Source organism: Diabrotica virgifera, chromosome 5 (genome assembly GCF_917563875.1).
Source record: "Diabrotica virgifera virgifera chromosome 5, PGI_DIABVI_V3a".
Taxonomy (NCBI): domain Eukaryota; kingdom Metazoa; phylum Arthropoda; class Insecta; order Coleoptera; family Chrysomelidae; genus Diabrotica; species Diabrotica virgifera.
In genome coordinates, this window is record NC_065447.1 from 155,232,411 (window position 1) to 155,248,845 (window position 16,435).

The window sequence follows — 16,435 nt, forward strand, 5'->3', positions numbered from 1 at the left end:
CAAAACTAATGATAATAAATAAGGACTAAGAATCGAGCCTTGGTGCAATCCTACTTTCACCTGAAATTTATCAGTCTCTCCCACACCTGTCCTAACACTAGTCGTTACTCCCTCATACATCTTTACATATTCGCCAGGGACTCCTTTCTTATTGAGTGCCCACCACAGAATCTCTCGAGGAACTCTATCATATGCTTTCTCAAGATCAATGAATACCATATGAGCGTTGGTCTCTTTATTCCTGTATTTTTCCATTAGTTGTCTTACAATGAAAATTGCATCTGTTGTTGATCTGCCCTGCATAAAGCCAAATTGATTATCGGATATTTCGGTTTCTTCACGTATCCGTCTATCAATTACTCTTTCTGATATTTTCATGGTGTGGCTAAGCAGTTTTATAGCCCTGAAGTTTGTACATTGTTGTATATCTCCCTTGTTTTTGTAGACAGGTACTAGTATACTGCTTCTCCATTCGTCTGGCATTTGTCCAACTTCCATAATTCTATTAAATAAACCTGCTAGCCACCTTGTTCCTGTCTCTCCCAATGCTCTCCATATTTCCCCAGGAATATCATCTGGTCCTACTGCTTTTCTTTCCTTTATTTTTTGAAGCGCTTGAGCCACTTCCTCGTTTGTTATTTTGGTGACCATTGCTGCTACTGTCTCCGTTGACTCTATCAAATTCTTCATTTAATAAGCTGTCAAAGTACTTTCTCCATCTCTTTTTGACATCCTTTTCGTGAACTATGTAGTATTTTATTATTTTCATCTCGGATACATCTAATCTGATTAAAATCTTTTGCTTTCTTTGCTCTCTGTTTGGCTATTTTATATATCTTCGTTTCGCCTTCCCTGGTATCAAGTTGATCGTATAGGTTTGAATACGCTTCTGCTTTGGCTTTTGCTACTGCTACTTTCGCTTCCTTTTTCGCCACCATATAGTTTTGAAGATCTGTGTCGGATCTGGTTTCTTGCCACTTTTTATATAATTTTCCCTTCTCTTTTATTTTTTCTTGTACTTCGTTTGACCACCACCAAGTCTCTTTATCCTCAAACTTTTTTCCTGGCGTTTTCCCAAGTATTTCAATAGCAGTCTCTCTAATACTACTGGCCATTTTTCTCCAAATTGTATTAAGGCTTCCTTTCATGTTCCAACATATTTTGTCTACTATTCTTTCCCTGAACATGCCTTCCTTCTAATCTTCTAGCATCCACCACTTGATATTTTGTGGTCCTCTACAATATTTTGGTTTAGCTTCCCTTTTTACTTCAATGTCCAGACCAAGCAGCTTATGTTGTTGGCTTACTGTCTCACTAACTATTACCTTGTAGTCCTTGAATTCACGTATGTCTTCTTTCCTTATCATGAAATAGTATATTTGGGATTGATGTTGTCCACTTTTGTACGTTCACATATCAATAAGATAAATAAATAATAAAATAAATTCTAGAAAGTCAAAGTTTTTCAACCTAATAAAAACATTAAAAATATTTTTATTGACCATTGAAAAACTTATTGGACCATTTTCCTGGTGACACCTCCATGGCTTCTAAAAATTGCAAGTCAGATGGATGCTGCAGTGAAGACAAGAGGGAATTCTAAAAGTTGCAATTCACAACCCCCTCTACAGCTTGGTAAATTCCAACGGAAAATGGACCTAGTTACTCTATAGGAGTAATACTAATAGAAAAATAAAAATGTATACCATTTTTATCAGTTGCAATGAGAAGGCAAAACTGTCTTATTTTTCACTTTCACTTTTCACAAAACCAGCACTCTAAATCGACGTTTCTCTTGTTGGAGGCATCATCAGAGAAGCGTAGGTTTGCTGTTCTCTGCCCCAAGTGACAAACCTCCGAGAGTTGTCCTCGCACTGCAACTGACGTTATAGAGTGCCTAGCGACATCTGCTAAATGAAAGTCAAAGTTTTTTATTAGGTTGAAAAACTTTATGTGGAAATTACTCTGTAATTAAATACAATATTAAAAAAACGAGCCTTTACCGCCATTAAGAAGAACAAAAAAATAAACTTCCTTCAAATAAACTTATTTATCCCATGCCTAGATTTTGTGTCATTTTGGACCTACTAAAATTTTTTATTTCTAACAAGAAATCAAACATAACGTCGGCTTACTGCCAAAACCAACTAACTCCACTTTTTAAAGTTTTGAGAAATCTACCTTTTAAACTTTAATTTGAAATTGAAAATTTAATTTAAAAAATTATTTAATAACTGAAAAATATTTTTGTCACATTTTTTAATTATTAAATCATTATTTAAATTCAGACGATTTTTCATTTCAAATTAAAGTTTAAAAGGTAGATTTCTCAAAACTTTAAAAAGTGGAGTTAGTTAGTTTTGGCAGTAAGCCGACGATATTATAACTAATAACTAATTAGGCAACATAGAGAAATTGTCACTGTCATTTTGACAAACCTGCGTCAGATTTCTAAGTGTAATAGCCGTTGTATTTTGGTTTATTTTTATAAATATTTATTTACTAATAACAAAATTGTTTTCTATTTAGTCCAGAAAGCCACTGCGCATCCGCTAGGAAAAATATTCTAATTCGGATTTTTTGCACAATCTTACTCAAAAAGGACTCCTTTTAACAAATTTGCATGTTGCCAGGACCAAAAGGTGGTCAAAAATTTTTTAAACGTTTTTTTTTTTTGTTTTTTTCCTAAAATTATTTTTTTGCATGGAAAAAAGTTTTTTAAGGTTTTTTGGATCATTCCAAACAGAAAAGGTCTTTAGTGACTTTTCTCTAAAAATGATAGTTTTTGACATATAAGCGATTAAAAATTGAAAAATTGCGAAATCTGCCATTTTTAACCCTCAAAAACTATGTGAAAAACTGAAAATTTGAATGTTGCCAAGGTAGGTAGATATTCTTTTAACATCGATTGATGAAATCCCGAAGAGTTTTTTGCAACACAATATTCAAAACTCCTTTGTTTTTTAATTGCTAATCAAGCGTGCGCGACACTATTTTCCACCGACAGTATGGTGCAAATGAAAGGAATAAATTCGTTATTTCGTAAACCGGCGACTTTAAGGAAAAGTCCCGAAACAGGTCGATTTTTATTTTAATGTTATGATATTGTGGCATATATGGTATACTAGTGACGTCATCCGTCTGGGCGTGATGACGTAATCGATGATTTTTTTATATGAGAATAGGGGTCGTGTGGTAGCTCATTTGAAAGGTTCTTCAATTCTCTATTCAGTAATGTAAACATTTACATAATTATTTATACAGGGTGTCCTTCTACTTCTTTTTTTGTCAAATAATTTAATTTAATAAAAATTTTTGGACACCCTGTATAAATAATTATGTAAATATATTGCTGAATAGAGAATTGAAGAACCTTTCAAATGAGCTAGCACACGACCCCTATTCTCATTTAAAAAATCATCGATTACGTCATCACGTCCAGATGGATGACGTCAGTAGTATACCATATATGCCACAATATCATAACTTAAAAATAAAAATCGACCTGTTTCGTGATTTTTCCTTAAAGTCGCCGGTTTACGACATAACGAATTTATTCCTTTCATTTGCACCATACTGTCGGTGGAAAATAGTGTCGCGCACGCTTGATTAGCAATTAAAAAACAGAGGAGTTTTGAATATTGTGTTGCAAAAAACTCTTCGGGATTTCATCACTCGATGTTTAAAGAATACCTACCTTGGCAACATTCAAATTTTCAGTTTTTCACATAGTTTTTGAGGGTTAAAAATGACCGATTTCACAATTTTTCAATTTTCAATCGCTTATGTCAAAAACTATCATTTTTAGAGAAAAGTCACTAAAGACCTTTTCTGTTTGGAATGATCCAAAAAACCTAAAAAAACTTTTTTCCGTGCAAAAAAAAGAATTTTAGGAAAAAAACAAAAAAAAAAAAACGTTTAAAAAATTTTTGACCACCTTTTGGTCCTGGCAACATGCAAATTTGTTAAAAGGAGTCCTTTTTGAGTAAGATTGTGCAAAAAATCCGAATTAGAATATTTTCCTAGCGGATGCGCAGTGGCTTTCTGGACTAATAGTACTTCCATTTAGTTGGCCTATGAGTATAATTGTCAAAATATTGATCTTAGATAACGTCAAAGATTATCACTGTTGCCAAAGTTACGCAGACCTTACGCAGAAGTAATATTGATGACGCGCTACTGTATGCTCTTAAAAAAATCAATTTGAAGTTTTGTTTATTATGTTTTCTTGCCCTTTTTCTTGTGGACGTTTAAAGAGGATTGACATTTGTCAATGAATCCAAAAAAAGTTGAACAATCAGATTATTCTTATATTTTTATCACATTAGTCTTGGTTTAATTTATAGATAGGAACACCAAGGAAGAGGTAGATAGACGAAGTGAGATCCGATGCTAGAGAGACATCAAGGATGGAAAACTGGAGAAGAGCAGCCAGGACAGAAATACTTGGAGGCGGGTGCTGGGAAAGCCAGGCCCCGACTTGGTCTGTAGCGCCATAGGAGAAAGGGAGAGATGTTTTTTTGGTCTTTAAAACACATTCTTCCAACAATATAACACATAAAGAAAAAACAATTTTTTGTGGAAGCAGTCGTTCAAACGGCTATTAAGCCAATGAGTACTAGTTAGTACTACTTTACGCTATTGTCATATCTTATAAGTTTTGTCCATTTCCCGTAATTCATTATATTGTTGTTGTTCTGACGGTAAGATTATGTCAATTGTGATTCCTTTTGCACTTTTCTATAGTTGCAGTTTACCATAACAAAAAATTACTTACCACTAAGGTTAGGAACGGTGTGACCGAGTTGTACTGGAGATAGTACTGGAGAGTCATCTAACATCATCGACGTTTCGGAAGGATACTCGTAAACTTCAGGTCCATCCTCGACAAAGGATAACTTTAACTGAAATAAAATAACTATATTATAATTTGCTAGCTTATATTATTTAAATTATCGGGCAAAAATTGGGAATTTTAACCTTGCTTATCTACATATTGTTATCTACCTCAAATAATTTATCTCTTTACTGCTATATATTCTGTTGTCTTCAATTCGTTCTAGTATATTTTTAATAAAAATTAAATAATACTTCAATCCATAACAAGATATCTTTGGGATAAAAATTTAAATGCAAAAAATGTTAATATAGTGCAGACACCATTCCGAAATTATCTCTAAACTCATTAAACCATGTTTTTTCGAAACATCCTTTTAAGAAGTTGCTAAGATACCAGCTGTCCCAAGCTCATGAAAATGGAAGAGTCCAATTTTTGTGGGTACCCTCATACGTCGGAATAATAGGAAATGAATGTGACAAGACAGGCAATTTTAAGTAATTATCTGAGCAGATAGACGAGTAAGTTTCCAGTGACTAACAGCTTATTTTAAAAATAAAGTGTTGTATTTGTGGCGAAATGAGTGGTCTTAAACTAATTCTAAGCTAAATGGAATCAAAAATAATGTTTCTCAGTGGATTACATCGTCGCTCAATAGACGTTAACAAATTGTGCTTGTGCGTTTACGTCTAGGACATACCAAGTTGGCGCGCTTTTATCTTTTCACAAAGAATAATCCACCCATATGTGATCAGTGTAACGTTAGATTAACAGTCGAGCACAAACTCTCTAATAGAAGCTCTAGGTCAAAACTGTTCCTATGATAATATTTTTAATTATCTAAAATATAAAATCCATAAACATTTTGTATAATCTGTAGTTATTTACTTTTGCTATTTATATTTTGTTCCGTCGCTAATAACCTTTTGGTGGATGCGACTTCTTTTTCTAATAAAAAAACCATTCCGAAATTCAAATTTAGTTTGGTGATATTTGGTATTGCTATTGTATCTATTCTACTCTAGTATTTATTTTAATATGTACAAAAAAACAAGATTATGGCTGTATTAATGAGATCCTTTATATACCAATTTTTAAAACACTGAAATTATTGTATTATAATGTCCATTTCACAGGAAGTAATTATATCCTCGCTGTATGGTTCCACTATTAAAATCGTAAAAGAACAGTTAGTTTTGTGACACAACAGTTGATACGGTTCAGGGATCATATCGTCGTTGGATATCTCATTAAAAGGAAGACCGCTAAAGCACAAGATAAACGTGGGATATGCCGATATATTTTTTTAACATTTATTTGAATTAAAATTTCATAGTACATATTGGATACATGGACTAGGAATTTCTGGCACAAAAAGGAAAGAGGATTTTCAACGAAAACATTTCGTTTATAAATTCGCAAAAGTCTGTGTGTTATTGCGTTGCCGCTCCTGCAATACTCAGAGCAATACTCAGATAAGATTTATCAATGGATTCTTATGTAGTTTTTTCTTCTGAATCCAAATCTGAAAACGGCATTTCGATATTTCTAACCGTCTTCGAGATAATCGACCTTAAAGTCTAAAATGTGACGTCACAATCGTTTTATTTTCTGCCGACACACTACACGTCCAGCTGAAATCGTTGCTATTAAGTAGGCTAGTTTTTTAATCTCGATTTGTTAAGCAAAGCATAGGTTATTTATATTTGAGTTTGACACTTCGTCAATGCCAAACTAAATTTTAAATTAAGTATTAATAAAACATCAATGACATTTGATAGTGAATTTAATTATTATATAAAATAAATAAGATGTTCAAAAATACAATTTGAGTATATTTTAAAAGCAATAATTTATTAACAGCTTTAAAAAGGTTTATACGAGTATACGACCTCCCCTTTATGATAAATGGACTGTTCCATTTGCTATGAAATTAAAATATAGTCGGTTCGCTAAACTCGACACAACTGGCTAGTGATTTTAGTAGGTAATTTTTTTGTTTTTTGCGAATTTTGCCAAAATTGGCAAAATTACTAATTATTTAGTAATTATTAACTAATTAGTAATCATTTTTTTTTTGTCCAATTGGCAAAATTATTGACTAAAATCACTAGCCAGTTGTGTCTGAGTTTAGCGAATCAACGGTATATGAAATAATATTGTTTGGTATAAAAAATTATGGTCTGATATGTGCAATTACATCCTTCTAATGGAAAAAAATATTTAAGGATTTTTCTCAAATTATGGATACCAACATTTTCATTTATAACTCTTTTATTTTTAATTTGACGAAGAAAAGTTATTCTTCATAAAAAGCTCTTCATGGTCTAAGATTTATGATGCAACCATCATAATACATATATCAAATTTTATTAATTTTATACGAGGTATATAAAAAATATGAATTTCGATCAAAAGTAAACTACCTTTATAGTTCACAACATTTAAATTAGAATGATATAATTGCACATTAAAACACAATTTTTAATTCTAAACAACTTTTCATAATAGCAATTTTCCATATTATGAAATAAAATACGTAAATAAACAAAGTTTTCGTTATGATAATTCTCGCATTTTCAGCTTGTTAATTATTAGGATGGCACTGATAAAATCTCTCACTTCCTATATTGCATATGGTTGGTACAGTATAAATACCGTCGCACGTTATTATCTACGTTAGAGATCTAAGTTGACGCTGTTGCCAAATTATAAAAAAACTCCCGAATTCATTTTTGAATCAAATATATTATCCCATATACAGTGATGAGCGCGCTAATAACCGGCAAAATAGCTCAAAGGATGGAAAACATAATACAATGTGAAACAAAAAGGGATGAAACTAGTGGAGGTGGAAATGATCGTTATAAACGTATAAATTAACATTTCATTACATAGTTTCCCACCTATAGACGTCTAAAAGTATGTATGTCTAAAATACTTTAAAATAGTATGTCTAAAATTCGCCATTCACCTCGCCGTGGTCAGTACCTGGTCATTTTGGGGGCGCCTGCCGCTAGCCTATTAGTTAAGTATGAAGATGACTTTGTTTTAATGCAATCTAGTTTTAATAAAGCTATTTTTCGATTCAGAGGAGTGCACGCTAACGAACGCTGCTGAGGACGCCTGAAATGGTAGAAACAGCCTGTCCAGCGGGTGTGCAACCCTCTGAATCGAAAACAAGCAAAAACATCATTTATTATTTTTCTATCTTTACTCGGATTTGAGTACTGAAAGTTCCTCTTCTGTCCTTTTTTCTTAGACGAATGAAAACGGAATGTGATGGTTTCCTTTTCGTTTTCTATATTCGTCGTCTGCGGTCGTATTAATTGAAAAAGTCGCAGATTAAGGATGTACCAGAAAGAACTTTCAACACGAAAAGTCTCAGTTTTAAATTACTATTTACCATTTTAATTTTTATTAAATTGGTGGATTCTGCATCTGAGACTCTTCAATTTGTCAAAAGTATTGTATAATAATTGGCTCTACAACATTTGTGCTCTAAGTTTATGGTGTTGTTAATGGACATTATGTAATGTAACATTTGTGCTCTAAGTTTATGGTGTTGTTAATGGACATGTCTTTAATGCTACTTTAGTAACTACCACGGCTGTGAGCGGCCGTGGAGTAACGGCATAATCGCTGGCCTCATACGCCAGTGTACGTGGGTTCGATCCCTGCCAAAGACAAACCATTTTCATTTCCAATAATGACACGAGCCGTCTCACCGTGCTTCGGAGAGTACGTTAAGCCGTCGGTCCCCCTGGGCTAGTGTACATCGACACTACTTACTTGAAACAGGGTTAAAGATGTAATTGGCGCTGGAACTATCCGAAAGGATCTCCCCGGCAAAAATGCCATACGATATTATTATTTAGTAACTACCAAACCGTTCTAAGTAGACATACCCTATTTGAACACAATAAAGATTCCATCTCGACTGGCATAGACCAGGAACTATCTCATTTTAAACAAAAATGGACATACAATATTTGTCCTCTTAGCCATCGATATAGTAAAATCGCTTATTCATATGGTGGATGCGCTAAGCCTGTATTACCCTTAAGTAATCATTTATCTGCTTTGAGATATTTATAATAGAATTATTGGGCGGGGCACATAGTTGACATATTTCTGAATCAGATACACAACATCAAAACCAGAAGTGTAATTCAAACATAGTAATAAATATGTTGCAAAATTGAATGCAGCAATTTCGATGAGATCTAGTACTCAATAAAACCGGAAAGTTTAATGCGTATGTATTACCATGTGTTTATTTACATATTAAAATCATAATGAATTACCTCTTGCTGAGAGAAATTCCTTAGTTAATGATCGACTTGGCATATGTGTTATTAACCAGTAATTCAATGTGGTTGTTCCAATCGAGTATAAATTCCAATAATGTTCTCAGTATAAAGATTTTACTTATGAACGACTATAATCAATACAGATAAAAACAAAACGAGAAAGATACCATTATTAGAGGACCATGTGTATATCAGCGAAAGTTTGGATGATAAAAAGGAACAAATACAATGTATTATTAATAAATAATCAATAAAAATGTAGAAGATAGGGTGACTCAAAAAAACAGAAGGATAAGAAACTTAGATAAATGTAAATCTCTGTTAAACATTAAATAAGTAAAAAACATCAACAATTCCGGAGAACAGTGTAATTTTTACATTTTTGGATTCTGCTCGATGCTGAAATAAGGTGTTGTTATATTGTACGAGGTAGTTTAAAAGATAATTACGTTTTTTTATTAATTTCGTAACAATATTCACACCCTGTAAAATTGTAGTAATTTGATATTAAAATTTCTATTTATGTTCAAATAATTTTTAATATAGTTTCGACCAACCCTGTATCCCAAAATTAATGTTTAATTTTAGTATACAGGGTTGGTTGAAACTAGGAATAAATATTTTCTGAGTTTTCTTAAATGGAACACTCTCTATTTTAGTATTGTAATGAAATGATATATTATGGCACTTTTTTATTTCCTAAGCATTCCCTATAATACCTAACTGCTTTAATTTGTGAGTTATTCGTGATTCTTTAAGTCAAACAATAATTGCAACAAAATTACATGAAATTTTATTAGGTTGGCCGTAAATATTCAAACAAAAATAATTTTTCGAAAAAATACATAATAATCTAAACTAACCCTTATTGTTATTAAGATTGTTGGTGCATAAAATATTAATAAAAACATACAATATTCTACCTAGTTGGCTATGACAATAAATTTGCTTAAACATTTGACATTACACTATTGATAATGAGGATATGATAGGGTTTTTGTGCTAGGAGAATATAACAAAAATGTGATTTACTATTTTATTTGGGAGTAAAGCCACAATTTAAGTTTAAAATTAAATTTATTTGAAGTGCTACTAGCAATAAGAATTTACCATTAGTAATTCGCTGATAAACGACAATCAAGAAGAGAAACTTTTCAAAGTTTACGAGAACGGTTTCGACGGACCAGACACTTAGTTTATGAGAACGGTCGTAATAATAGGCACATCCTCAGTGACACTCAAGATTACACTGAATTCATTTTATTCATTTCCAATAGTTTTTTTTGATCAGATTTTTCATAATCTAAGTGTCTAGTTTGTTGAAACCGTTTTAGTATACTTAAAGTTTCTCTTCTTGGTTGTCGTCTCTCAGAGAATTGCTGATGATAAATTCTTATTGCTACTAACACATTTTTGTTATACTCTCCTAGCACAAAAATCAAATTAATTAGTTCTTCATTATAAAAATTCATATTAGTAATGGTAACAACTGGGACTATAAAATAGTATAATGTCAAATGTTTAAGTAAGTTTAGTGTCTAAGTCATAGCCAACTAGGTAGGATATTGTATGCATTATTTATATTTGAATTTAATATTTTCACAGCCAACCAAATAAAATGTCACGTAATTTTTTTTCAATTAATGTTTGGCTTAAAGAATCATGAATTACGTGGACCATAAAATATAATTTTATTACAATACAGGGTGTTCCATTTAAGAAAACTCAGAAAATACTCATTCCGAGTTTTGACCAATCCTGTATACTGAAATTAAATATTTCGCTATACTAATAATTTTTGTCAATAGTAGACTATATTAGAAATCGTTTGAATATAAATAGAAATCTTGATGTCAAATCACTACAATTCTACAAGGTATGAATGTTGCTACGAAATTAATAAAAAAACGTATTATCTTTTAAACTACACTCAAAAAAAATGAGTTCGTAATATTGATTAACAGTGATTATTGAGTAGTATTTCGTTGTAACAACAATTTAATTTTTTGTTTCAACGAACTTTTAGACATTGGCGAATGTATTTGGTTATTGTCACAATAATTGAATAATAATTGTGAAAATAACTAGAGTACATTAATCAAGAACACTCAATTTATTCATCCAATAACTTAGTTTCGTATATTTAATAAATAATGTTAATTCTGGCAGCAACTTACTTTCTTGATTTCGTAGATGACAAGCAATTACCTTGGTTTATCGTGACAACGTACAGATTTCATTAAAACAATGTACAAATGTTGTTAATATAGAGTAATATATGATTATTGTATAGATGTAAACTGATTGTTGTGACAACGAATGCATTAATCAATCTACTACTGCGTTTAATAACCACAATCAATGCGTTCATGGTGACAATAAACGTAGCTGTTGAGACAATAAATGTTTTGCTTGACCATTTGAAATGTAACGGCTTTTCCTTTGTGATACCCCTAGCTTCTCTGTGTTACCATTGTTTAAAAAAGAATTCTTTGTTAAACAATGCTGTTACCTCTGCCGAAGTGCCGTATAATAATTTCATTTCGTTTCCAAGTGCAGTCCGTAGTAGAAGGAAGTTTTCGTGTATCTATAATCGTGAAATTTCGGTCGAATTGTTTTTAATTGTTTTTTCGAAGGCTGAGAAAACTAATTAGTATTTTTGAAAGTTTAAATACAGAATAAAATATTACAGTATTATCGAGGGTCTGAAGTCCCTGAGAACTTCTATAATGATTATTTTAATAAGTCACAGGGGTGAAAAAGAGAAAATTTAGTATGATTTTGAATTTCAAATATACCATTCAAAAGAAACTTTTTGTTTATTCTAAGGGACTTTCAGCCCTCGGTAATAATGCAATCTTTTATCATGCGTTTAAATTTTTCAAAAATACTTATTAGTTTTCTCAGGATTCCAAAAAAAATGAATGCGTTTAAAAAGAATTCGATCGAAATTTTGCACCTGCGCTCTCAAAAAGTGTTATACATTTTTGGAATCACTATTTCAAACGCTTTTAAATGAGCTGTCACATGATGTACTTTCCCATTTAAAAAATCAAAGTTATGCCTGTCACCTGAAGAGGCATCATCTACTTTGATTATTTTAAAAATCGACCTGCCCGAGCGTTTTGCTTATGTGCTAAAAATAAATAAGTTAATAAGGGCGGGGGGGGGGGAGAGAGGAGTGTAACACTTATTTTAGCGCACTGCATAAGTGAAATCATCAAGTATATTCAAATGGGAAATAAGCCACAATTTTACCTAAAAATGATTTTATTAACGTTTCGATTGTCAAAATACAAAATAATTATTTATATTTATTTATTTGATTTTATATTTTATATTTATCTTATTTCCCATTTGAATATACTTGATTATAAAAATGCCACAAGAAAATAGCTTCAGAACAACATTAAGTGAAATCATGATATGATTTCTCATAATATGAGAAATCAGTGTAAAGTCCATTAGGTTTAGGACAAAAAAGGGGGATTTAAAAAATTATTATTAATCAATATCATACATTGGGCTAATGCATTCAGTAATTATTAATATAAAATACGTTCACAGTAGGAATGAACGAATCTGATTGTAAGAAGAATAGAATTGCTTGTAAGAATAACCGTATTTATTGTGGGAATGAACGGAATTATAGTCATCGCCAGTTAACTTGGCGAGAAGCACAAACCCAAAATTTCAGAGTGGCTTAAAGGATGATCATCTGTCTCTGTGACGTTGTGCGTATTCGCTGTCGCCAGTTAACTGGCGATTGCAGTAATTGTAAGAATAAACGGAAATAATTGTAGAAATAAACGAAATACGTTAGGAGAAATAACACTGTTATTGACACAACGAATAGTCTTCGTCGGTCAATTAACGACGTTGTTGTTTCAATGAATAGTGTTCGTGGACTCAATGAACAGAGTTCGTAATATCAATTTATTTAGCGTATGGCTTAAGTATATCACAGAATATATTTAGATTTATGCATTATACAATGCATCACAAACAGATGTCCAATTTTTTTATATATTCGATTGACCCTTCGGTTGCCATTACAAAGTCTATAGGGTCGCCTGTGTATGCTCTGCGTGGGCAGTCCTGAACAATGTGACTGATCGTCTGTCTTGCAGCGCCGCAGTCACAAGAAGGCGAGGGGAGTTTACCCCATCTGTGGAGGGAGTCGGCGCATCTTCCACAGTTTGTTCGAATTCAATTAAGGGCTGCCCAAATCTTACGGGGACGTTCAAATTCGCCAGGTTTCCCTATGATGTCCGGTAGACTATGGTAATGCGGATCTGTCCTACTTTCCCAATCTTCTCTCCATCGGGTATTTAAGTGAAAGTTGGATTGCTGCAGCGCTTGAGCAGATCGTAGAGGGGGTAACCTGGATCGGAGACGGTTTCCAAGAATATCGGGGATGCCGTTGTGGACTAGAAGCTGGCGACTGTCCATTATTTTGTTATATTCTTTAACCAATGCATGTTCGCGGCATAGGTTGGGTGGTGCTATATTACTAAGGGTAGGTAGCCACATTGTAGGGGTGGGCTTAATTGTGCCTGTTATCATACGCATAGTACGGTTTAGTTGGGTGTCGACCAGATGGGTATGCCTGCTATTTAGCCACACTGGAGCACAGTATTCTGCCACCGGATATATCAGGCCAAGAGCAGAGGATCTTAATGTTGATGCTGTGGACCCCCATGTAGTGCCGCAGAGTTTCTGTATTATATTGTTGCGTGTTTTCAATTTTGCTGCTGTTTTCGTCAGGTGTTCTCTGAATGTGAGCGTTCTGTCTAGAGTAACCCCAAGGTATTTCGGGTATTTATTGTGTTTTAACAGCTTGTTATTAAAATACACTCGCAATTCTCTGTTTGCCAACTTGTTGTTTAGATGAAAAGCTGACACTTCAGTTTTTGTAGTATTTGGCTGTAGTCTCCATTTCTTAAGGTATTCGCTGAGGATGGATAAGTCATTCGTGAGAGTGATTTCTGTAGTTTCTGAAGATTGGTGGCTTGTTGCAAGGGTCCAGTCGTCAGCATATCCAAACTTCCGAGATTCGGTTTCAGGCATGTCAGCAATATAGAGGCTGAAAAGTAAAGGGGCAAGGACAGAACCCTGTGGAAGACCATTGTTAAGTTTCATCTGTCTACTCGTCTCCTTTCCCATTATAACCTGGAAGGCTCTGTTGGTCAGCATGTTGTCAATGAGGTTAATTATCTTTCTGCAGGGGATAATGCGGGCCAGTTTATATATTAATCCCTGTCTCCAAACAGTATCATATGCTGCTGTTAGATCTATAAATACTGTTGCTGTCTTTTGTTTCTTTTGAAAACTAGCTTCTATAAAAGTTGTTAATGACAGCACTTGGTCCGTACAGCTTCGATGAGGGCGGAAGCCAGCTTGTTCAATGGGGACATTTTCTAGTATCCTGTGACTAATTCTGTTGAGGAGAAGCTTTTCTAATAGTTTATATACCATGCTGAGTAGAGCTATGGGGCGGTAGTTTTCTGGCTTATCGTTTGATTTGCCCGGTTTCGGAATTGCAATTATCTTTGTTCGCTTAAGTGAGAAAGGAATGTTACCTGACTGAAGTATATCATTAAAGAACATTGCAAGCCACTGTTTCGTGTATGCACCACTGTGTATCAAGAACTCTGGATGGATACCATCAAAGCCAGGTGCTTTACCTGATTTCATTTCTTTCAGCGCATGTGTGATTTCAGAAATAAGTATTCTTGCTGAATATTCGGAGTTCGTTCTGTTCATTTGTTTTAATGCCCTTAAGTCTCTTTTCACGTTGGTAGTATGTGTTCGATCTCGTGGAGCTCTGGATAGAGATACTATATGGGAGGCAACCTTGTTAGGAGACATTTTAGACTCTCTGGATTCCAGCTGGTTAGCTCCTCCAATTTTCCGCAACAAGGACCATGCCTGCCGGCTTGATTTTTTGAAGTCAAGGTTTTCGACAGTCTTTATCCATTTTTGGCGTCTAGCTGTATCGATGTTGTGTAAAAGCTCATCGGCTATTTCTTGGTCACCACTTTCGAGAAACTTCGTGTATAAGTCTTCACATGTTTCAGTCCATCCAGGCACATATTCTTTGCGATACCCCCTAGGGATGGTTTTCTTGGCAGTGCTTAATACTGCGCCCACAAACCTCTCATAATGTTTGCTGGTTGGAGGGACCCAGCTCAAGGTCCGGTCTAGTTGTTCAGAGAACTTCTTCCAGTTTGCTTTTCTAAGATTCCACCTGGGTCGAGGATATGATCTAATTATTGGAATTGATATTCCGATGGTGATAAGCACCGGACGATGTTGAGTATGTGGGAAGTCTGCAAGGACACTTCTCGCAGTTGTTAGTGGTCTGTCATCGGTATCTTTTGAGACAAAACATAGGTCTGGGTTATATTCTTTTCTCCATGCAGCTGATTTAAATGTTCCTCTGTCTTTGGCATCAAAAACTAGATATGTGTTCTCTTGGGACCATTCTACTAGTGCCTCCCCATTTTCATCATTCGTGGTGTACTTCCACATTTCGTGGTGGCTGTTGAAGTCGCCGATGTATATAGTAGGATGTGGATGAGTCTTTAGCACTTCTGGGTTCCATGTAGTGGCTGGAGGTTTGTATATGTTAACTACGGTAATATCGCCGATCTTGGTGACTACTTCATGTATATTATTTTCATTGGAAGCAGAAAGTAGGAAACCATTTTCTATATTCCAGCGAATGTAGGTTGCGACGCCGTAATGTTTATCATAGGTGGCTCCCAGTAAATCGTAGCCAGGTATCTTCCCCTTAAATCAAGCTGGACTTTGCCTTCAGTATGGGTCTCTTGTCAATGTCGTTTCACTAGTAGGATTTTTTGCAACACTTGGCATTTTGCCTGACTTATGCCCTCGATGTTAAGGTGACAGACTCGGATACACGGTCCGAGATCTCTAGTCAGTTGGTTCTGAGAAGAACCTTTATTTGTTCCCATCGTATGTTTACGTATAGATAAGATTTCTGTTTGTGATCGTAATATCAATAAAGTGATATTATGGTATACATAATGAATGTTCATCCGTTCAATAAACGTAATACATTGGCTCAACTAACGAATATAATGAATTGATGAACATCGCTTTGTTGTTCCAATAAAACCAAAAATTGGACAAATTTTAATTATTGCGTTTGTTGTCTGAATTAACATTTTTATTGATATTACGTACCTTTTTCGTTGAGTGTACCTCGTATAATATTACAAAGCCATATTATTTTAGAAAGAAGACATCGAGGAGAAGT

General features: G+C 33.9%; 1 protein-coding gene across 1 annotated transcript in view; it reads right to left on the bottom strand.

Annotated features, from left to right (window-relative positions):
* Positions 1-16,435, bottom strand: part of LOC126884513 (uncharacterized protein DDB_G0284459) — a 244,961-nt gene that overhangs the window by 17,307 nt on the left and 211,219 nt on the right. The window contains exon 3 of the mRNA XM_050650452.1: positions 4,778-4,904. Coding sequence (XP_050506409.1) covers positions 4,778-4,904 — 127 coding nt within the window. The remainder of the gene's footprint in view (positions 1-4,777; positions 4,905-16,435) is intronic.